Here is a 24,874-nt window from a genome sequence, read left to right as displayed (position 1 = left end):
AATTGTATTGCTGTTTCATTGATTTTGAAAAGGCATTCGATTCTGTCGATAGAAATTTATTATGGAAAAAACTGTTAAAAATGAAAATGTCTGTAAATATGGTGGAAATTTTAAAGTCAATATATAAAGAACCTGGATGCTGTGTACGTATTGATAAATATCATGTGTCGGACGTATTTTACACTATGAAAGGATTAAGACAAGGATGCCAATTGTCTGCTATATTGTTTGTTTTATTTATCGATGATATTGTTAATCATATGGAAGGCCTTGAAACTATTTCTCCGTGTATCAAAGGTGATGAAATTAAAATTCTGTTATATGCCGATGATGCAGTTCTGTTGTCAAACTCAGTTGGTGGAATGCGAAGAGCTTTAAAAGGGCTTGAAGATTATTGTGACAAATGGAAGTTAACGGTTAATGTGAAAAAAACGAAAATGCTAACAATCCGAAATGGTAGCAAGCAGGGCAGGAACGAAAATTGGATGTATAATGGTTTCAAAATCGAGGTAGTTGATAACTTTCAATATTTGGGTCTTTTTATTTGTAGCAACGGAAAATGGGGTCTGCATCAAAGCAAAATGATTGAGAAAGCCAACAAAGCATTAATGGTGATTCGAAGAAAAATTTATAGCTATGAAAATTTTCCACCTAAAATTCTATTAAATATGTTTAGGGTGATGGTACTACCCATCTTATTATATGGGAAAGAAATTTGGGGTCTAGAAAAATGTGAAAAGTCTATCGGTATATTTGTTCATAGCTTTTATAAAGAAGTTTTAGGAGTTGCAAAATCATCACAAAACAGTGCGGTTAAGTTGGAGTTAGGGGAAATCTCGATCGAAGCTACTATACTACAACATCTTATAAACTATTATTGTCGAATTCATTTAAGCAACAAAATATTACAGAGAAATTGTTACAGCTTAAACGATACAACTGCAATAATTAAAAACAAATTATTGGAATTAGGATTTAATGCGATGGATGTAGCTCATGACAATTATTTGGAGATCAGAAAACATGTCAAAAGTACAGTGTATGAGTACTTCCTGAAAGAAATGCTATTGGATTTGAGGAATAAGGTTTCATTGGATTTGTATTCAAAATTGGATCACTATGAGGGTGGAGCAATGTATGTAAATTTAACAGACAGAGATGTAAGAAGAACTATTGCTATTTTCAGAATGAACAGGTTTGCTTGGGAAAATAAGAAAAACCGAAGCGGGGATAGGGTTTGTGTTCTGTGTAACGGAATTGAAACAATTGAACATCTTATAGAGGAGTGCTATGGGACAGTAGGGAATGAAAGAGACGATCTTTACAGTCGCGGATTGAATAATACGAAATTGATTTTGGACGCTAAGAATATTGCAGATCTTAAAGCAGTGTATAAATATTTGCGTTTCATCTTGGACAAGCGCTCACAATATCTTTGAATTTCAGTTTGCCTTGTTGTACTTGTGACCATATTTTATTTTATTTTATTCATTTATTTCTGATTGAACATTTGGTTTAAAATTTATATTTTTCATGATGTTAATTTTTGTAATATGTTATCTTTCAGTTTTATTCTGATTTTTTGTGTATAAGTTATATAATGTTAACTATGTATTACTTTGATTAGCCAAATTGGCATATCAATAAAGTTTATTATTATTATAAAAAACAATGCAGAAAACGAGTAGGGAAAAGTGGTCTATAATGATCTCTCAGGGTAAAATGATCCCTCGTTGTTTTAAGCGAACCATTAAAGCCATCTAGTATATTTATCGATAGATGGTTTCCGCGCAATCAAATTAATCGTTCAACAAAGAGTTATGGTGATGTATAAGCTAATTTGTGTTTCGTAGCCAAAATCTTAATTTTACTGCTTATAATTTATGGTAAGACAAATTTCAACGTAAAATTCTATTTTTGTATTAGTTTTTGCCGGCTGGCTGTTTTTGCTCTTGGCTTTTGTTGACTTTTAATAATATTATAACACATTTTCATGGGCGTCTAGTGAATTTTAAGGTCAGTTTTTATGACGAAATACAAATATGTCGTTACGGGTAAAATGATCCCCTTTATATAAGCTAAAATGATCCCTATTTTATGTGTAAAATTATAATAGTTAAAAAGATCCCCCATGATGTAACGGGTCTTGAATGTGTTGATTTAGATAAAACCAGTGATTTTTGTTTTCATACTAATCGTTGATGCAATGTAAAAGAACAGTTAATATTTTATGTGAACTTTTTGATAAAAAATGCAATGGCATCATTTTACCCACTATCCTTACAAGGTCGGGCAAAACGACCCTTTTTGAGAAATATTGAATAGTTCTAAAAATTTGAACAGATCAAAAGAAAATCTGCAAAAGAAGCATGTGATTGTTAGGACCCATTAAATTTTGAATGAAATAATTAATTTAAATGGCATATAATTTATTAAATTCGAACATCGTGAACAAAACACAAATACATATAACTAGCAATAAGAATATTCAATTAAAAATGCCAAAAATGATAGAATTAATCCCACCAGCCAAAAAAGTAATGGAGAATAAATATTTTCAATAGTTAATGTATTCACTTTAAATTCTTCCATATTACTTTTCCGTAGATAACTACCACTATAACCAACAAATGCATCCCGTTTCCATTTATCATACAAACCAAAATCATTTATATTTCTTAATATTGCTTCAATTGAAAATTTATATGATGTCTGATATTGTAAAAACCAGACATATGTTTGTGGTAGAAAATTAACATCATGTGTTTTTCGTAGATAATTGTATACAAAATGATAATATCGTGAAGTATAATTATAACGACGACATTCATAAATTAAATCGAATAAAATTATAGATCTTTCACCCATAATCACAAGTTTATTATCACGAAATGTTGATTGTAAAGCCTTACAGGTATCCGTGTACAATACAGATCTATTAGAAATTTGTTTATAAAATAAAGAAGATTCCACAACTGATGTATCTTTTATAAATCCAAATTTATAATTCGTGTGAATTAAATCATGGATATAATTTGGATCTTTTTGAATACCATGTAACATAATATCAAATAATTCTGTTTTATACGTTGTACTTAAAATCAAAAGTGATAAAAACCATAAAATAATGATCACTCGAACACTTATCGAATGAAAATCATACGTAATCCAATATGATTTCGATTGTTCAAATGTAGTCTGTAAAACATTCATTAATATATACCAAAATTTATGATTATCTTTTGGATAAAATACTCTCTCCAAGCCATAAATAATTAGAACAATTACAAGTGTTGAAAATATTATTAATAACCATAAATATGTGTTAAATGGTAAAAATATTGTCCAAATCGATCCACGATATTTTGTTTTTATTGTATGAAATATAGCGACATATTTTTCATTTGGTAACGATCCAATATAATCGATATTTATTTTTCGTTCTTGCGTTATAGAAATTGCTCCAATTGCCATATCAAATTTTTTTGCTCTAGTTAAATTTAACAGTAATGCCCATGGACGAATCCGAGGATTATAGTTATTTGTAATATTTATTATTAGAGGCAGTGGGTTATTAGTATAGTTATTTATTTTAGTTAAATGGAATTTAAAATTTAAACGTTCACTTATCTCTCGTAATGCAAGTAATTCAATACCGTAATTACAATATTTGTGTTTCCGAGTGCAAATAAACGGTTTCGCTGTATTATAACCAATATTTAAAGTATGTCCATCAAAATTTTTATAATTATATTCTGGTAATTTCTCTAATTTTGTGGAAGTAATTCGAATTAATTGGCCTGTTTTTTCACCACAAAAAAAGCATGTATAATACGTATCGGTGAAGCAGACTACATACACCATTGATGCTTTTTCTATACCTGTTTGAGTCCAAAATGTTTGATTTAATACATTTTGTTCGTATTCAACTCCTGAATATGTCTGTTTAATTTGGCTGCTGATATACATTTCTTTTTTTAAAAAATCTTTATCTCTCATTATAAATACTACAACGTCTAAGTAAACGGAATAGTTTTGTTCGAAATATTTTTGGAATATCCATGGATTTGTTAAATAGATAAAATGAACAAGTGGTTTACGCTCAATTGCGGGAATCCAATAACTATGCCTAATTTTGTCAATATTGAATATAAAAATTCCATTTAAAAATGATGTTGGCCACCAATGTAAATCAAGATCAATTAGTTTTTCATTATCCATGTGCCAAATATATGTATTGTTTACGAATTTTTTCTTTCTAAAAAGTTGATTTGATTGAAATAAATTCGATTTTCTTGTCTCACTGTCTATATAATCATGCAATTTCTGTGGAAACTTTATTGAGCTTAGTTTTTCATCTTCGCTATAGCATATTTTTGTTAATAATTGTATAAGCAAAATGGTTATCCATATTTTACGGTACATTTTTAATATGAGATTGTATTTTTACTTTCCCAAAGTTTTATTCATATGAACACTTTCGCGTGGCATAGTTATACTTTCCGTTTTTAATTTTGTTTATTATTGTAATAATTTTAAAAATAGATTAGAATAAAACTGTTGTAAACTAATTGACGAATTAGTTAAAATTATATTATAACTACCTCTCTGCTCGCCTAAAAATTTGAGATATCTGTTTCAAAGAAAACTAAAGCGTATAGCAGAACAAAATTAAATAAAAAATCATGGTAAAAAAAAAGTCTTGCATCTTTGAAATTTTCCATAGATGTTTGTTAAGTTGTAAAATCTTCATACCAAAAAATCAGCCTCTCAGGGGAGGCCTAACCCCCTTTTTAGGCGGTATAGTCATAGTTGGGAGTTTTAATCAGTTTTTAAAAATTACAAAAAAACAATGCATCAAATAAAATATATACTGTATTCTTTCGCCATAAAAATAAACCTACCTATTCGTGTTTTCGCTTTTTTTTTATTTGCCGTTCCTTTTTCGAAATAAGCTGGAAACATTGAAAAAAAACTTCCTATTAATGGGAAGTATTTATAATTGTTATAATTATAATAATAAACTTTTGTAAAATCATTTGCAACGTTTTTAAAACATGCAATAATTCTTTTTTTTACAAATCAATGAATAATTAATTTAATAAAAATAGCATTTCTTTTATCTAGATTTATAAATTTTTCATTACCTAGATTTAAAAATTATGTTTGCATATTATCTAAATTTTACACTCCGGGAACTAAGATTAACAAACTAAATAGTACGGATACTGAGGGTAACAGAGAATAGAATTTTTGTATATCCAACTATCAAGGATTTTTAATTGATTTTTTTATGGAATAACTTCAATTCGATATACCAATGATAACTAATACTCCATGCCGTAAGTAAAGGCTATGAATGTGTGCTTGCTTCGGTAATAGACAAGAACAACTACAAAATTCCGACATATATCGTGGTTACCTAAACTATCTATTCAACATGTCTGGTTGTGGAAACAGCGAGTCTCACATCTACCATTGAATCGAGCACGTTTTATCTTTTTTATAACGTACATCATGTCTTACTCTATTCGCGACTCCCAAGAACTGTAGTTGTTCACAACTCTAGTTCATAAGTCAACTATTAGAACAACTCAAGTTCATAGGTCAACTATTTTACTTGATCATCTGAATAACCACTGACTTTTAAGTAGAAAGAAAGACAATAATACATAATATTATGAAACTTATTCAGAAATCGCCACCAGCCTTAGCTAATAGATAAGTGATTTTTTTAATTTTTTTTTAGGTATGGTATGCAGCAGTTACACAAGCGTTCTTCTCTCTAAATGTTGGATTTGGTACAATTATAATGTATTCATCGTACAACAATTTTGCACAAAATGTAAAACGGTAAGAAAATTTATGAATAATATGTTACTTTTAGGTATAAAGGTAGCGTACATTTTCTGAACTTTTTTAACAAGTTAAAAATTTGTATGGACTTAGTCTTTGGGAGGTCTAACAACATTCAGCAAAAATTATAATGAGAGGGCAATCCTTTTTAAATTATGTGTCTAGCAAATTTTTAATTGATTTTCTAGCTAAAAATTAATGAAAATCTGCCTTTTTTCTAATTCTAAAAAAAAAGATAATCGACGAACGTCCGCTTCTGACACTTAGAAGTTTGAATTTGGTCTCGGAGGAGATACAAACGCACAAGTTCGGACTAAAAAAAACAATTTTTGTCAACATAAATTTTCAACTGGAGATGCAATTACTTTGCAGAGCCCATAACTTACAAAGTGATTCACAGAAATTTTTGACTTATTGCAAATAGGCAATAAAGATGTACGCTACCTTAATACCTATTCTCTTTTAAAAATATAGATTAGATAAAAATTCTTTAATATATATATACGTGTGTATAATTCCCTGGACACCGTGACAACTGTTTTCCTAGTGTGATACAAAAACGCAACGCCGTAGGTTAAATTCAAATTAGTATTATAATATACTGTAGTTTGTGTCTCGATACGAATACAAATATGGTTACCACGGTCATATATACATTACTAAAAAGGTTCTACATTACTCCATTCATATGATTTAAATCCCAAGCGTACTTTACCAATATTAAAAACTGAACGAAAATACTAAATGGCCAAAAAATTCCTCCTATTTTCGATAACATGGTCCAAATTTAGTAGGATAACATACTTGGTTAAACCAAATTGGATAAAATTTGGCTGTGATAGAGCAAAATTAAATTTTTTGGATTCTGATGACGTCACAAAGTTTACAAATTTGATTTTTTTATAACACAGTCAAATTTGATCCGATCTTATTCGAATTTTTTTTGAAACCCAATAATTTTGAGCCCTTCTTTTCAGCTGTGATGTCAGTTTTTCGCTAGCTATCATTTATGTGCTTAATTGCGGGGCTAGGACTCCACATTTTGAAAGCTATTAGAGCTAGGTTAATTTTGATCACAAATTTGAAAAGTATGACCCAAATTTAGTAGGATTACATACTTGATTTAACAAAATTGGATAAAATTTGGCTGTGATAGAGCAAAATTAAATTTTTTGGATTCTGATGACGTCACAAAGTTTGCAAATTCGATTTTTTTTATAACACAGTCAAATTTGATCCGATCTTATTCGATTTTTTTTTGAATCCCACTAATTTTGGACCCTTCTTTTCAGTTGTGATGTCAATTTTTCGCTAGCTATCATTAATGCGCTTAATTACGGGACTAGGACTCCCCATTTTGAAAGCTATTAGAGCTAGGTTAATTTTGATCACAAATTTGAAAAGTATGACCCAAATTTAGTAGGATTACATACTTTATTTAACAAAATTGGATAAAATTTGGCTGTGATAGAGCAAAATTAAATTTTTTGGATTCTGATGACGTCACAAAGTTAACAAATTTGATTTTTTTTATAACACAGTCAAATTTGATCCGATTTTATTCGAATTTTTTTTGAAACCCACTAATTTTGGGCCCTTCTTTTCAGCTGTGATGTCAATTTTTCGCTAGCTATCATTAATGTGCCTAATTACGGGACTAGGACTCCACATTTTGAAACCTATTAGAGCTAGGTTAATTTTGATCACAAATTTGAAAAATATGGCCCAAATTTAGTAGGATTACATACTTGGTTTATCAAAATTGGATAAAAATTGGATGTGATACAGCAAAATTAAATTTTTTGAATTCTGATGACGTCACAAAGTTAACAAATTCGATTTTTTTTATAACACAGTCAAATTTGATCCGATCTTATTCGAATTTTTTTTTTTGAAACCCACTTATTTTGGGTCATATTTGTCTTCTATAAATGCTATGGTAATATGAAGTAGCACTATTTATTTCACAATCATAATCATATCATTTCAGGGACGCAATGATCGTGACTACATTGGATACATTAACAAGTTTATTAGCAGGATCAACCATATTTGGTATACTAGGCAATTTAGCTTACGTATCCCAAGAAGACATCACAAATGTAGTTAAAGGTGGGACCGGTTTAGCATTTGTATCATACCCAGATGCTATTGCAAAATTCGATTGGGCACCGCAGGTAATTATTCAAATAAATTGAAATACGATACTTATAAATATTATAACTAAAAATATTTTAATCATTTTTTTAGTTTTTCTCTGTTTTATTTTTCTTTATGTTATTCGTTCTGGCAGTTGGAAGTTTAGTTGCGCTTATAAATAATTTATCAACATGCCTTAAGGATGAATTTACAAATTTAAAAAGTTGGCACATTTCATTGGGATTATCAGTTATTGGTTTTATTGTGGGATTAATATATGTAACACCTGTAAGTTTTATCTTCCTTTTTTAAGAAGACTATCAACTTTTTTTTCCTCCTAGAATTAAGATATTTTTTGTTATTTCTAGGGTGGACAATTTATGTTAACGTTGATCGATTATTTTGGCGGAACATTCATTATACTCGTGGTAGCAATTTTCGAAATGGCCTGTATAATGTGGGTTTATGGTAAGGCATAAAACACTAACCCATAAAAATCAAGTTTTTAATTTTTATTATATTCCCTTCTAAATTTTTTTTGTCACCCCGAGTCTGTCTGCAAATTTTCAGTTTGATTGGATCACGGGAAAAGGGTTAAAAATCGATCCAAATTTTTTTCGCAGACACGCAGACATTACGAGTTAAAAAAAAAGGAGTAAAATAGTATGGCATGACAGAAAATGACTTTTAACCAAAGAAAAAATATGGATCTTTTAACATTAAATTAGTGACCAACTTCTTGACTTGACGCCAGGTATCCCAATTTCTATTGAGCTACGATTTATACAAGTAGCATTGTATACCAACTGATCATTTGGCAGCCCTTATTAACATTGTATACATTATGTATCAATCGGAAAAAAAGTTTTCAATTTTAGGAGAGTCTCATTCTTACTTTCTAGGATAACTCAGAATATTTCTTCCGAAAGAGTCTAAATCTATTACCATTTTCTGTCATTAAATGATTGACCAATAATTTATTTGATATTTTCACACTTTTTCAGAGATAGTTTTGCTCCACATATTCTTTTTCTAAATTTCAAACTAATTATTCTGAGTTCCAGAACAGATTTATTTCCACAAGGGGTATAGCTTCCAAACAGCTCTATCTCTTTCTATAATTAATAGAAAAAAAATTATTTTAATATTTTATTATAGGTTTAAACAATTTTTGTATCGACGTCGAATTTATGTTAAATATAAAAGTTGGGGCTTATTGGAGAGTGTGTTGGGGATTCGTATCACCTTTATTACTAATTGTGATTACTATATACACATTTGTTACAATTGAACCATTAAAATATAATGGGGTTGGATATCCCACATCATTTTTGGGTAATTTATATACTTTTGTCAAGGGTGTTTTCTTTAAGATATAAACTTTAAATCGAAATTTTACACATGAAGATGTTATAAATGGCCATAATACTGGGTTCATTGAAGAAGTCATTGTATATTATTTTTGTTGTAGAAGTCAGTGTATTTTTTATATATGATCTCGGTCCTAAAGACTCGACTGAAGAATAATATACAAGACGTGCTTTCGACCTTTTATCGCGGTAGAGAAACCGACAAAATTACGGCAACTTTTTGATTCTAATTCCAATTTATTGCAACGGGTCTTATGCAGGCCCGTGCGCACGAGAAGGGTTTTGGGTTCAAAACCCCTCCCAATGAGAACTTCTCCATATAAATTTAAACAATATAGTCCTGTAAATTCACCCATTTATGAAACGCATTTCCACTGACTAGACAGATATAGGATGGAAACTTTAAAAAATCACCCGTATTTATTTAATAACGATTTAAAGTTTATATCTTTAAAAAATCACTTTTTATTTTCATAAAAGAATATTTATAATTTGCCTTTTTTTAGCGATTGGATGGTTGATTTTATTCGTAGGATGCATACAATTACCCATTTGGGCATGTTGGGCCATATGGAAAAATTCAAAGAATCCTAAAAGCATGGTAATTATTCAAATATCAGCCTATTACGATTTATAGTTTTATTTTGCTAAAAATTGCAAAGCAAATCAAAGAAGACTAAGTTCATCTTTCATGATACAAAAAGAGCTCTTAAGTTTAGAATAAAGCCCCGATGTATTTATAAAATATTTTCAACTTTTATTTCAGACAATTTGTGCAGCTTTTAAACCGAATGAAAGTTGGGGCCCAAAAAATCAAAATTCGAAAATGGACTGGATCGATTACAAAATGAAAGTGAAAGAAGAAATGCAATATGAAAAGCCAAGTTTATTTACATTCCTTAAAAATACGCTTTGTGGGAGTGAATAAATAGAAAATTGAATTTTATACACTCAATAAATGTGTCAAATTATATTTTTAATTTACGATATGGTTACCCGTCCACACATTCTGTTTACATTTTACATTTTTTTGTCTGCATTTTTGCAGATACCTGATATGTACATAAAAATTTTATATTCCATACGAAAGTTTAGTGAATTTCAGAGTTTTTTTATCTATCAAGTAGAACGTGGTTACGTTGGTTCGAAATTTCTCGATGACTAACAAATTAATTGTGGCTCTAAAAGTATTCGCTCCGTTCATTAGTTTTATTTCAGGGAGTTACGAACGAGTGTACTAACGATACACTACTTTATGAATATAATTGCATGGATGGACATATAAGCTTATAGATTTTATATAGTTTACATTGAAAATTTAATACTACTTTCTAACTTTAAATAAGCAATTATATTAATTTACATTTCCAAAATATGATTTATGCTATTTCGTCTCTTATTTCCACAATTTATGCAACAATTATTAATTAATCGTTATTTTTCAAGAAAAAAATAGTCAGAACAGCTTCCATTAATGCCAAAATTATCCATTGGTAGCGCCAGTATCGATCTGATTCTCCCTACTATGACTACGCACAGAGTCAATATCCACACTACGATTTTTAGTTAGCAATAATTAAAGATGTCAAAATATTTTTAGTAACACTATTTCGTTTTTCATATAAGACAATATACTGTGTCACAAGTTTATCGTAGCAATTAACTGACATTTTCGTTAACTTTGGTTATATTAATCGCGTTTACAAATCGGTCATGTTTAACACAACATTGCTAAATACTCCAGCGTTCAAAAAAGGGTTAAAGTATAAATACGCAGACGTACTTATATAATATAGATAAAAATCTGATAAATTTTACTAAGCATTAAAATGCGTGTGTGTGTGTGTATGGTTACCAACGATTCTTAATTTATTTGTATTGTAAATTTTATAATGTTTAATTGTTTTTATTATTAAATTTAACAAAAAATTGTTTGTGGTTTTTTAATTATCTACCAATAAAGCTTATTTAAATACAGGCCCATGCACAGGAATCATTCAAAGGGATCACAGGTGCACAGGAATCATCCGACAGTTGCTATACAATGTCTATGGTATAGACTTCGTTTAAATTCCAAAAGTAGTAAATTATGAGTAATTATTTCAACCATAATGCCAAATGATAGACAGCATTCAGATAACTTATTGTCGAGAAAATAAGGCATATGATCCAGGAAAAAACTCCGCGCCATTAGATTTTTATGGAAGCCGGTGGAAAAGGTTTGTTCTCGATTTCTGTGTTCCTGAAATTCCTCGATTATTAGCAATATATACAATAAGGATACGATTACACGCGTCGATAAAATAAATGCACGAATACTTTTATCAAACCAAAATATTTTATTAATATTATTTTCATACATTACAATTTTGTGCAAAAGTTATTTATAAAAATAAATTAACATTTTATGTTTTTAAATATTACGCTTAATATTCTAAAAAAAAAATGCCACACTTATTTATATCCTTCCAAACAAAACAAAAACAACAATTTTAACGAATAAAATACAGGCACAGAAGTTCTCATGTATTTACGTTATTTTCTAAATCACTATGTAGTCACAGCTTTTCCCCATAAATTGCATCATTAGATTATCTCTTAAATCTCACAGAAACGAATTCTGTTAAAATTAGACGCTCCGATTAAATGAGCTGTGATTAATAGAAAATAAATGATGCTTAAACAACCCTGAATTTCATAACAAAATGTATTAAACAAAATATATAAAAAATACATACTATTAAATAATTAACAATAAATTTTATTCAGCAAGTACTGCAAACGGATTTTGATTTGAAGCAGGAGGAGAAGTTGAGACGTCACTATCAGAATCTGATTCATTGGTGTCGTCTGCCAGCTTTTGTGTTTTAATGTTTGACACTAAATTATTTGTATCATCTTCATCCGATTCGGATTCTGTCAACACGACTTTACTTGAAGATGTACCATCATTTGTTTCTTTATCGATTGCTTGAATCCAAAGTACTTTTTGCAAGTCAGGATGTGATGTCCATTTATCTTAAAAATATATTTCAAAAATTAATCATAAGTAAATAAATTAAATCCCATGGTGACAAATGCTATTTTGTTGATTTTCTCTTCCCTACTCGAACTTTCTTCAAATCTAATATATGAGCAACAGGGCTCTAATTTTAGAAGTTCTTCAAAGGGGTGAATGGCGCACCTTATATATCGTTAAAAATACATTATTAATTATACATTACCTTTATCAGCCGAATAACCCACTGGACGTAAACAAACACATATTTTCCCTTCTAATTGCATACGCAATAAACTATTTGCAGCTCGATATGTATCCGGGCGAGCAGCTTTTGCAGTCTTATAACCTCGTTTTTTAGCCCATGCTTCACAAATATCCATTGCTGACCATGAATCATCATTCTCGGGATGTTGTATATTTAATAAGCTTGTTAAATTAACACGTTCCGCTATATATCGTATAACATAATATGGTTGTCGTAATTGTGCAATAGGAAATAATCCCATTAACACCTGTAAATTACGTGGCACCATTGATGGGAATACTAATCCAGGACAATCACATAAACGTACATTTGGTGTTAAATAAATTGTCTGGAAATGTTTCGTATGTCCAGGTGTTTTACTCACACTTACAACCTTTTTACCCATTAACGCATTCATGATCGATGATTTACCCACGTTTGGTTGACCCACACAACCAATTGTAACAATATCATCTTTGAATCGTTCACTATACTCAATGTACGATGTATCAGCTTTTTGTTTTAATTCAATATTTTGTATTTCGCATTCGGCATCTTCATCATATTCACTTTCTTCTTTAATTTTTTGTTGCCATGCAGATAAATCAATCTTACTATTATGTCGTGTTGCCACAATTTCATGAACAGTGTCGTATAATAGTTGTGCACCTTCCGTAGCCATACGTAATTTACCACGACGTCGACGAATTTGCAGTCCATGTTTATCAGTCATAGATTCAGCCCCACCGCGTAAATTATATGCAGGACACGTTGTAAATAAAACAATTCGTAAATCTGGATATTTATTGTGTAAATAATGTTTCCATGCAACTACTACTGGGGCAGGAACCAAATCGATTTTATTCAGTATTAATATCATGTCCTTTTTTAAAGTATTTGTTACGTAATCGTACAAGGATGGTGGAAACATTGCTGCCTAAAATAAAACCAAACAATAAAAAAAACTTAAGCTAAGTAAAAACTACTAATGTGCCAGATCAGCTCAGATGTAGATACGCGGATACGACTAGGGATCATCAGTTTCAATTTAGGGTATATTGCATTATAAATAAATTGTATCAGTTTTTCAGGATATTTTAAAGAATGATAGATTTATATTTGATAAACGTATGTCTCAAAGGAACAATTTTTCTCGCATTTGAGTTTCCTCCAAATTAATGTGGAAATTAAAGTTGCGCCCTTATTATTGTTACTTGTGTTATTGTTTTTTTAATAAAACTATCTAATAGGGTATTCCATTATTTTTGAAAAAGTACTTCAAAATGTTGATTTTGCTAATAAAAAGCCACCAAAAATTTATTTCGGAAAAATACACACGCTTTCTTGCCAAAAACTTAAATTAAATTTTAAACCTTTTTTAAACTGTCAAAAACGCGGGCATCCAATTTGATGACGTAATATGGGTATCACTCATATATCACTATACGAAATAACACAAATAGTTTTGATAGATATATTCATAGACATCTGATAATAATATAAAAATAAATACCTTATCTATGTATATATTATACCCAACTGTCTACACTGAACTAACTGATGGTCTATGACTCATACCGCTATGACATCACAGCAGAGCTATGAATAGACAGTGTTGATTACGCAATCGTTTTTTTCTTTACATTACGTAAGTAAAGAAAGAAGAGTTTATCACATGATTGCGAATTTAGGGAAAAACAAGTTTTTTCTGTATTAAGGGGCGATTTTTTCGAAAACGTGACGTGCTGTAATGATTTTGCGCTCATGCTCCTGTGCCAGAATTCGTGTTGATCACTGTTATTATAACAACTTACAATAGAAGTATAACTTTGATTAGTTTAAGATTAGCAAGGGCTTATATCTTTTTTTTTCTCATTTCATCACCGTACCCAAAAAACAGTTGAAATGCTAAAAATGCATTCACGTAATCGCATTATCATCCAAAATTAATCACTCTCTTAAGACATGTATTTCGAATTAGAAGATTGAAAGTAATAAACTTACGGCAAAACGTATATCCACAATGAATAGTAGTATATCAGATATTTCCAATACTCTCCATAATTGTCTCCATGTTTCTAAATTTAACTCAAAATATCCAATATTTCGAACACTAAAACTATTTTCAATTTTCTTTATATACTCCTATAACAAAATTGAAGAAAAACAATTATTAAATTTACATACATTATGAATATTAAAACTTGAATTTATATTAAAATACTTACAGTAAAATATCTCTGTTCTTTAGCATTCAATTGATCAACGGTCATACTATAATCCCATGGTGGTCGTTTAGGAAAATCTAAATCATCACAATAAAAATCTTCTGTTTTAATTTCCAATTCGGTTTCCGGTACAGGTTTGATTTCTTGATATGCAAGTTCTTTTAATTGCTGCAATTGTTCATCGGTCTCTCGGAAAAATTGTAACACATATCGGTTTGGATTACGATCTCGGCTATTTGATTTTTTACTTGGCTGTTGATTCACTTTTAAGATTCCATCATTATTTTCATCGCTTTCATCATCATCAGAACGATTTCTTGATTTTAATAGATATTTCTGTCTTCCTAATAAACAGTATTCTATTGATATAATTGTCTTATATGAGAATCCTTACTATCATTGTCTACAAACCTTCTGGATCGCCGCCTTTCGCTAATTTCTTCGCTTTTAATTGCTCTTTTTTGGCCTTACCGCTAAATGGTGCTTTTCGTCTGCCTTGAGGCATTTTTAAATAAATGTAACAATTTACTGATTGATACTTTAGTTGAAAACAAGTTGAAAATCATATAGAAGATACTAGTACAATGAAAAACCGCTGATTCTTACAGCTGATTTGAATTGACATTTGCATACCGTTTAAAACCATAGACATATAACCATAGACTGTAAACCAAAGAGGTTATATAAGATAGAGGCTTAAAAGCATAGGAAACGCCATGTATTTTTTTTATATTTTTAATTCATTGTTTACACCGTTATAACAAAGTAAAAAATATAAATACTGCTTAAAAATGCTGTATTTAAGTGTAAACAAATATTTAAAATACATTATAATTTTGAGATATTTAAACGCAGTTCTTTGGCGCTCTCTGTTGATGACGTATAAGTACGTGATCTGTCAATTGGTGACAGTTCAATCTATACAGGGTTGCCAGATGGGGCGATTTATCGCGAATTGGGCGATTTTTTTCATGGATATTCTCCTTTTTTGAGTTTGGGCGACAAATCGCAAATTACGCGCTTTTCGTTCCTCAGGTGAAACCATGAAGGTTATAAAGAAGGAGAACGATCGCTACGTGTTAAAGCATTAGCACGTCTGTCCCTGAAAATTTGTAGAATTTATAGTTCATTTTTCAGCCACCAGCCGCGCTGTCATCAAGAAGTAGTATCTGCGAAGTTAGCTATTTATGAGTACAAGTAGATGAAGTTAGTTGCATAATGTTGCTTATAACCTTCATGGATGGGACAAAGTGGATAACGAAAATATTTCTCTTCTACTTTCATATTAATCTTAATTAATAATAGTATTGATGTTTGAACCTTGGATAAACAAGTTTTAATAGAGATACATAATATCAAAGATTAAAACAAAATGGCAAATAATTCCTTTGTTAATACAAATAATCATTTGTTTATCAATAAAGAAAATATTAAACTTGAAAAGGAGTTACAAACAGAATTAATTATAATTAAAAGTGAAATATTAGATGAAAATGTTGTAATGGAAGGTGAACAAATTACAAATGAAGAAGAAGGCAGCAATGATAGTGTTGTGAGTGTAAAACATGAACCTGTGAGTGATGAAAATGATAAACAATTGTACACAATTAATTATGAAAATATTAAACTTGAACAAGAATTACATACAGAACTAATTATTAAAAATGAAACATTAGATGAAACTGATTTAGGAAACAAACCATTTGCATGTCAAATTTGTAATAAAGGATTTACTCGCCAGCTTCATTTAGTCCACCATAAGCGGATTCATACTGGAGAAAAACCATTTTCATGTGAAATTTGTAATAAAACATTTACACAGAAAAGTTCTTTAGTTATACATGAACGGATCCATAGTGGAGAAAAACCATTTTCATATGAAATTTGTAATAAAACATTTAATCGGCAAAGTAATTTAGTTAAACATAAACGAATTCATAGTGGAGAAAAACCATTTTCATGTGATGTTTGTAATAAAACATTTACTCAGAAAGGTGATTTAGTTAAACATAAACGAATTCATAGTGGAGAAAAACCATTTTCATGTGATGTTTGTAATAAAACATTTATTCGGCAAAGTGATTTAGTTAAACACAAACGTATTCATGGTGGAGAAAAACCATTTTCATGTGATATTTGTAATAAAACATTCACTCAGAAAAGTTCTTTAGTTAAACATAAACGGTTTCATAGTGGAGAAAAACCATTTTCATGTGATATTTGCAATAAAACATTTACTCAGCAAGGTCATTTAAATGCACATAAACGAATTCATAGTGGAGAAAATACATTTCCTTGTGATATTTGTAATAAAACATTTATCCAGAAAAGTGATTTAGTTGTACATAAACGATTTCATAGTGGAGAAAAACCATTTCCATGTGATATTTGTGATAAAAGATTTACTACATCATCGAATTTAATTAAACATAAACATATTCATAGCGGAGAAAAACCATTTTCTTGTGATATTTGTAATAAAACATTTAATCAGAAAAGTAATTTAATTAAACATAAACGTATTCACAATCGGTTAAACGCAGAAACAAATTTGTTACAAAATAAAATCATCGTTATTTAATATTCAAGATTTAACGAAAGTTATTTATTTTGATATAAACGCTGTTTAAAAATTTTAAAACTGATAAGGGTATAACTTTTGGCTGCCAACTAGTTTTTTTTTTAGTATTATTAACAGTATTAACTGTTAGAAATAATAAACTCAACCATTACTCGCTCATTCGCTCGCTGTGCACAGTGTGCTCAGTGTATTTGTGTGCACTGTTGTGTAAATAGGAAGCACCCTTATTCAATAAGTGTGTATCATGAAGGTTATAAAGAAGGAGAACGATCGCTATGTACTAAAGCATTAGCGCACCTGTCCCTGAAAATTTGTAGAATTTATAGTTCATTTTCAGCCAACAGCCGCGCTGTCGTCGGTAAGTAGTATATTAGCGCACAACAGTCCGCATTTAATGATACAACTTATCGATCTCAGCGCCTCACATATTTTTCCAAAATATTGGGGACAATATTTTCTATTGCGATCGTTCTCCTTCTTTATAACCTTCATGGGTGAAACCTAAAAAAATGTATTTAATACATAAAAATTCTGCATGGAAATCTGCTGTACTCTGTATTTTTTAGTGTGAAAAGTAATAAATTTCACTTATTTAAATAAAGGTATATATCAAATTCATATTCTTGAGTTTTCCATTGACTCTGAAATTATTATATTATAAAAGAGTATACAAAAATTTATTTTAGTTCTTCTCAGCATTTTTATTTAGAAAAAATCAATTTCTTTTGCGAATATTTTGCGACTTTCGATCACAGATGGGGCGACTTGAATGAAAACTTTCTGGCAACCCTGAATCTATAATTTACACTTTAAAAAAATAAATTTACAACACAGAATTTACACTCGTTATTATTAAGTTTTCTAATAAAAAGCCGTAGAATAATATAATTTAATGAAATACCATATAAAATGTAAGTAATTAATATCATACAGTATGTCAACAAATTTGACAAGCCCGTACTTTGATGTCACGTCCGTATAAAAATTTAAATTTCCGTTTTAGAAATTTTTAAATGCCCTCACTGAATTTGTACTTTTATTAATTAGTTTTAAGTAATTAAAAAGATATTAATTACTAAAATAATGGTTTAGTTGAAATGTCCAGTCATTAAACTTACGAAAGAAAAATATTTAAACCAATTTTAAATTTTATGAATATTCCCTATTAGTGAATTATTAACTGTTAAAAAAGAGACCGAAAAAGGGACCATGTGAGGACTGTATTATCGAACCGTATACATTTTTTTGCCTTTCCGCGTTCAGGAAAGTAAAAGATTTTTCAAACGCTTTTTCAATCTGAGATGTTTTTTGGAAATATATTGAGATTTGTAACACTGAATGAATACAATAAACATTACCTTTTATTAATAAATGAATAAATACTAACAATCTGGAAGACTTTGCTAGGTGATTAGAATTTCCAAACGAATAACGAAGTTATATCAAAGTGTCCAAGTTAACAATGGATGACGCACAAATCTTATGGGAAATGAAGAGAAAGGAGAAGACCATAAAGAAAAAAATCATACTCAATTATTTAAAATTTTTATTTTATTTATCACATATAAAAAATCCTTAAATAGTGTTTTATTATAATTTATAAATAATCAATTAATTTTTCAATTTATTGAACAACATTAGCTACTATCTTAACTTAAAACTTTCAGGATTATAGTTCGCCAAAGAAACGAAACTATTGTCAATTCTCTAATTACAAATATAATTTAATATAAATTTGACATTAAAAAAATGACGCCCAACAAGAAGTACTCATTGAGTCATGACTAATAATGGATAATAAGGCACTGTATGTAGCTACAACTCCACCAATCAAACCAATAATTATCAACTCCCATAAATAAACTTTAACATGTAATGGTATAAATCTAAAAATAACAAAAAATTTTAAAATAATATATTTTTTATAGTGATAGTGTTCCAAAGCATGCATTTTTTAAATGATTTTATGATCAAGTCAAGATGCCCTGAATTCACCACGAGGCCAGTTTTTGAAGCCAGTACTTTATACTACTGGCTTGTCATTAGACAAACGCTGTCTACATAGCTGAGAATTTGAAATCCAAATCAGTATGAGTGTGGTGATATACCAGGTCGTCTTTATTCGGGGAATATAAAGGTTTCCGGGCATAGAGTCTTAGGGGGCACCAGCTGAAAGCTTTATACCTGCATACATACCATAAGTAATCAATCAGTTTTGAAAGATACTTTACAAACAAGGCCCTGGTAAAATAATTTTAGTAAGGTGGTGGGAATAAGCCAGTAACTTAAAAACTAGTACTCATTTATATTTACAATATTTTATTTTATTTTACCTTTGTGGCCACCATTCAATACTAGGCTGGGCACTGTCATTTTGTGAACACAATTTTAAATAGAAGAAACACGGAAATACAAATGTTAATAAAGTAACTGTAGAACCTCCAACTAATGATAAAATTTTCCCAAATTCTGGAATTGTCTCGCCGATAAATATCATAACAATTATCATAAATGTTCGCAACACGCATCGTTTTATTGAATATTCTAAAAAAAAATTCAAATTTGATTAAATTTCTAAAAAGTACTTAGAATTTTACTTTCTCCAGAATTTCTGGTTTATTTCCGGACTTCCCGGAACTTTGAGGAGGCAACACTATTAATAATAAAATCAGTATTTACCATGTGGAACTTGAAATATTTCTTCCAACTCTTGACAAACTGGGTTAATAACAATCAAAAAAGCAAAAATCAAATGAAACGCCATACATAAATTAGCTAACGTTACCAAACCACTATCAGATAATGATAATATTATATTTGGATGAACATCGTCACCATAAACAAAATAACCACCAGCTGTAACTGGTAAATATAATGCTAATATTATACTAAATGCGATAACAATACTTTTTTGGAAATCTTTTTTATTGATCATATCATTTTGTATCGTTGGAAATGTCGATGCACCACCTAGCCGAATGAAAACGATATTTTTAGTCAGAGTCGTACATGTTTGGTTGTAGATAGAAATAGTGAATTTTTGTACAGAAAATCAATCGGACGACCTCTGATATTTTCCCAACCACTGGCGCAGCTTTAAATGTATCTGTTTTTATATTCTAGATCAGTGACCCCAAATATGGACTTTCAGAAGTCCAAAATGATCTACAAGAAGTCCATGTGAGAGAATAATTCTACAATTTTTTTGCTTTTAGTAAATTTTGATAGTATTGCCTATTTTTCGAGTTATGGACCAAAAAAAAGGCTACTTTAGGCCTCACCAAAATAAGGGTGTGGGGATTGGCTTAAATCTAGGAAGTGGGCCGATGATCGTTTTCCATTTTTTTGGTACCAAAATGAACTATTTCCATCTACAACTAAACCTTTTCGAATTATTCCATCGTAGACTGCACTAACCAAACGAAAATAATATAATACCAAATGCCATAAAAAAATCATGAAATGTATGCGGTGTATGTTTAACTGGATCAACTGTATCATTTAAACCATCCATTACAATTTGTGTAAATATAAAAACACATGCGAATGCTGTTGATAATATTGCACCAATTCCAACAAAATTAAAATCTTTTGGACTACCTAACCACATTGGTATTGTTAATGTGATTGCAATTATTAAAAACCATGTACAAAATGTTATATTTGGAAAATACGGTGTAAATAGATCTTGTATAATTTGTGATGCTAACAATAAATATACGGTGCTAGCACCAAATAATGTAAATTGGACACATCCTGATACCAGTACACTGAAATATATTACAAACAAATTACCTCAATGTATGAGAATCGAATCAAGTCAACTATCCCCTAACTCCCGTCCAAAACTGATTTTTCGCACACAAATTATTAAAACAAATAAAAGATGTCTTTTTTGAGTTGACATGCTTGAAACTCCATAAATTTAATCGAGGAAAATGCTTTAACGAAAAAAGTATGCAAGGTAAACTATGCCCAAAGTTTAGCTAAAGTTTAACTTACTTACATTTTCGAAATTATATTAAAAATATTTTATATTAAAAGTTATTTTTCGGGGTTCAATCATATGTCAAATTAAAAAAACACCCTGTATACTTAATCTACTTTTTTGTGAGTCTAAGAGGAAAAACAAAGTTTAAATTATTTTTTCTTTTACATTTTCATATAAAATAATTAAGTTCAAATAGTTTTACCTTCCCCATCTTCCAATTGCTCTGTTTGCTATTGTAGCATAAGGATTTCTAGTACGTCCTCGATGTTCAGGAAAACGTTCTTCAATAATATCCCAACATGCACCTAAGCATGTACCCCCAAAACCAGCATTGAAACAAAGTATAACCACCAAAATTAATCCAATCCAACCTGAAATCGTTTATATTTTTTGTGAGAATCTTGGCATCAATTTAACCGAAATAATTTTTTCATATATTTTATTCTTATTTGCTAAAGGCTTGAACACCTTGCTTTGTAAATAAAAAATATTCCCATGTGAAATTATTTTAAAAAAATTTTAAAAAACCGGATTAACCACTTTGTAAGCATAATTCTATGATTCGAAAGGACTCAGTTTAAATACTGAGTGATCTACAGGAAGCCAGCAAACTCAGCTCGTTCGACCAAACGCACTCATTGCTTTCAAAAATAACTACTTATTTAAATATTGATAAGCATAATTTGTACGGGACAGTATAGGAATCGAAAATAAGACAATAAAATATTTTATTTATGGCAACTGAACGACATTATTGCAAAATAAATTGACAGATTATGATATACAGGGAGAGTTTAAAAATGGAACCTACTAAATTTTAAGTTTCGCCCCTAACCACCCCAACTTTTAAATTTTGAATGACACCCCTTGCCTTATTGGTTCTTAAGATAAACTTCTCGATGGAATTCGTATCTTCTTCAATGGAAGATACGAATTCCATTTTCTGGGTTGTTAATCTTAAGAACCAATCGATCGATTTCAATTTTTTACTATGGTCGAAGAGAGAATTGTATGCCCTTTCAAATGAGGTATCACAAGGTAGAGGGTGCCATATGAAATTTCAAAAATAGACTACACAGAAGATGAAAGGCATAAATTCCATCTTCTGTGTAGTCTACCTTAATAACCAATCAATCTTTTTTTTATCATGGTTGAAGAGACAATTATGTATGCACTTTCAAATGAGCTATCGCAGGGTAGGGTGTGAATTATGTATTTCTATTTCCGGAATTAGGTTCAAAGCTAAATTTTATCACGAAATTAGAGACAAGCACGAACAACAGAAACCTAAAGTTTAATACTATAAATTAAAGACTTAGCCGTGGAAAAATATCCAAAGCTAATTGTTAATAATCATTATTTACGACAAACCAATTTTCATAGTAGAAAAATTTGTATTTATTTTAATAATCAGCCTCAAAGCGCGTTATGCTTAAACATCCCGTAATATTGTACATTTACCTTAATTGATTAAAAAAATAAATAATGTTTTTAAAATAATAATTTTAACTGAATAGGTGATTAACCTCTGGCCTTTAAAATAGAGATAACTGGTTCTATTAAATATTTTAATTTTTTGGAAATATTTAGTATAATACAATTAATTACTAATAAGTCACTGATAAAAAAGTGAATGGAAACTTTTATAACAATAATAAAAATAAACAAACTGTTATATATTTCGAACAAAGAATTATTTCTAACTATAATTTAATTTTGCTATAATTGTTTTTTAATTTAATTTCTATAAATTCTAAACGTAATATTTCTTAAATTATTTTTGATTGATAAACATTAATGTAGAACATTTATTCAACTTACCAGTTTCAACAATTGCTTTTGGTAATGCTAAAACTCCACTTCCAGCCATTTCACCGACAACAAAAATCGCTGCTTGAAATATGCTTAAACCATGTTTATTTTCGCCTTGATTCGATTCATTATTTTGAGTTGTATTGTTTAAATTTCTATCCTGGATAAAGTCACTTTTATTATAATTACTATCAATTATCTGCACATTATTGTGTACTACCTGATTTCTTTCAAAACCATTAATTAATTGATTTTGTGAACCATAATTTGATGCATCCGTCAATATAGAGTTTCTTACAGATTCAAATTGTTGATTGTTTGATGAATTAGAATTATCCATTTTCAAATCATTAAATTAATGAACTATAGGCTCATGCTGCTAGTAAGTCATAACATTGAGAGTTTTCAAAAATACTGAGTGAATTTAAATCGTGCATATATCAATACAACGCTCTATTGATATTTAATATGTTTTTATTATTTGATCAAGGTTACGCTTCTACTGAGCTAAGACCTGAGACATGTATCATATACGTCTTATCAACCAACAGTGTTGTGTAATTAATGGACTAATATGTTTTTAGTTATGCAGCATAATGATGTATCGTGGAAATGTTCCTTTAAACAGCTAATATCCGCGTCGAGAAAAATTATCAGATCTGCAAACTGCAAATATGCATTCGGCCATGCTAAAATAAATGATGCTGTTGGTTAAATGTTTTATCATAAACATTACACGATAATTGTTTATCTGTAGCATGTAATCGTTGATATGCAAATAAATAATCCTTTCGGATGAATTTTTTCTACATATATCACATGAGAATTGTTTTTTCCTAGTATGTACCTATTCGTTTATGTTCAACTAAATAATCCTTTGAATTAAATTTGAAATTATTTATTTTAATTAAAAAGAAACTTAAAAAATTTCATAATAGGGAATATTCATGAAATTTAAATTTGGTTCAAATATTTTTCTTCCGTAACTTTAATGGCTGGACATTTCAACTAAACCATTATTTTAGTAATTAATATATTTTTAATTACTTAAAATTAATTACTAAAAGTTTGTTTCTAAAACGGAAATTCAAATTTTTATACGGACGTGACATCAAAGTACGGGCTTGTCAAATTTGTTGACATCCTGTATGATATTAATTACTTACATTTTATATGGTATTTCATTAAACTATACTATTCTATGACTTTTAATTAGAAAACTTAATAATAATGTGTGTAAATTCTATGTTGTAAATTCATTTTTTTAAAGTGTAAATTATACATTGAACTGTCCAAATTTGACAGTTCACGTACTTATACGTCATCAATAGAGAGCGCCAAAAAACTACGTTTAAATGCAACCATGGTTAGTATAGGTAAATATAAAATTAATGAGTAATCGAATAGTTTTTTCTAATAACACACGAGTGTAATGTAATTGAAATAAATCTAATAATGTAAATAATATTCACTCAAATTTTCATACCGAGTGTCCTATTTTAATCTCCGCGACTGAAATCGGCATCTTTTGGTAACCTTGTTCTTCAAAATCGTCTAAAAATCAACTCATGTTCATAACAGTACTGTCAAAATCAATTCTGAGAAACTAACTGTGTTTAGTTAGCTTTGTACGATATTTGGCGCTTCTAAGT

The 24,874-nt window shown here is 29.5% G+C and overlaps 3 protein-coding genes across 5 annotated transcripts in view; 1 reads left to right on the top strand and 2 right to left on the bottom strand.

Moving 5' to 3' along the window:
* The window catches only part of LOC123294687 (sodium-dependent nutrient amino acid transporter 1-like), a 57,908-nt gene extending 46,690 nt beyond the window's left edge, over positions 1-11,218 (top strand). For both annotated transcript variants that reach the window (XM_044875800.1, XM_044875799.1), the window contains exons 6-12: positions 5,750-5,853; positions 7,847-8,033; positions 8,107-8,283; positions 8,364-8,463; positions 9,154-9,330; positions 9,872-9,966; positions 10,132-11,218. In XM_044875800.1, coding sequence (XP_044731735.1) covers positions 5,750-5,853; positions 7,847-8,033; positions 8,107-8,283; positions 8,364-8,463; positions 9,154-9,330; positions 9,872-9,966; positions 10,132-10,293 — 1,002 coding nt within the window. In that variant the 3' untranslated portion in view covers positions 10,294-11,218. The remainder of the gene's footprint in view (positions 1-5,749; positions 5,854-7,846; positions 8,034-8,106; positions 8,284-8,363; positions 8,464-9,153; positions 9,331-9,871; positions 9,967-10,131) is intronic.
* Positions 11,219-11,820: 602 nt separating this feature from the next.
* On the bottom strand, positions 11,821-15,439 carry LOC123294789 (guanine nucleotide-binding protein-like 1). 2 transcript variants are annotated; one of them, XM_044875936.1, is made up of 6 exons: positions 15,250-15,439; positions 14,839-15,182; positions 14,615-14,755; positions 12,590-13,547; positions 12,104-12,383; positions 11,821-12,016 (listed from the first exon to the last, which is right to left on the bottom strand). In XM_044875936.1, the coding sequence occupies exons 1-5, from the start codon at positions 15,341-15,343 to the stop codon at positions 12,127-12,129; spliced, it is 1,794 nt and encodes a 597-aa protein (XP_044731871.1). In that variant the 5' UTR covers positions 15,344-15,439; the 3' UTR covers positions 11,821-12,016; positions 12,104-12,126. The 2 variants fall into 2 exon arrangements, with proteins under 2 accessions (XP_044731871.1, XP_044731870.1); XM_044875935.1 differs by lacking the exon at positions 11,821-12,016 and having other exon boundaries at positions 12,055-12,383.
* A 3,630-nt stretch (positions 15,440-19,069) lies between these two features.
* LOC123294890 (amino acid transporter AVT1I-like) lies at positions 19,070-23,867 on the bottom strand. Its single transcript, XM_044876076.1, has 7 exons — positions 23,443-23,867; positions 23,232-23,382; positions 21,613-21,781; positions 20,837-21,189; positions 20,099-20,389; positions 19,753-19,963; positions 19,070-19,305 (listed from the first exon to the last, which is right to left on the bottom strand). Exons 1-7 carry the CDS (start codon positions 23,560-23,562, stop codon positions 19,161-19,163), a joined length of 1,440 nt encoding a protein of 479 aa, XP_044732011.1. The 5' UTR covers positions 23,563-23,867; the 3' UTR covers positions 19,070-19,160.
* Positions 23,868-24,874: the final 1,007 nt, after the last annotated feature.

The sequence above is a fragment of the Chrysoperla carnea genome, chromosome 3, assembly GCF_905475395.1.
Source record: "Chrysoperla carnea chromosome 3, inChrCarn1.1, whole genome shotgun sequence".
Lineage (NCBI taxonomy): Eukaryota > Metazoa > Arthropoda > Insecta > Neuroptera > Chrysopidae > Chrysoperla > Chrysoperla carnea.
This window is presented reverse-complemented; position numbering and strand designations above follow the sequence as displayed.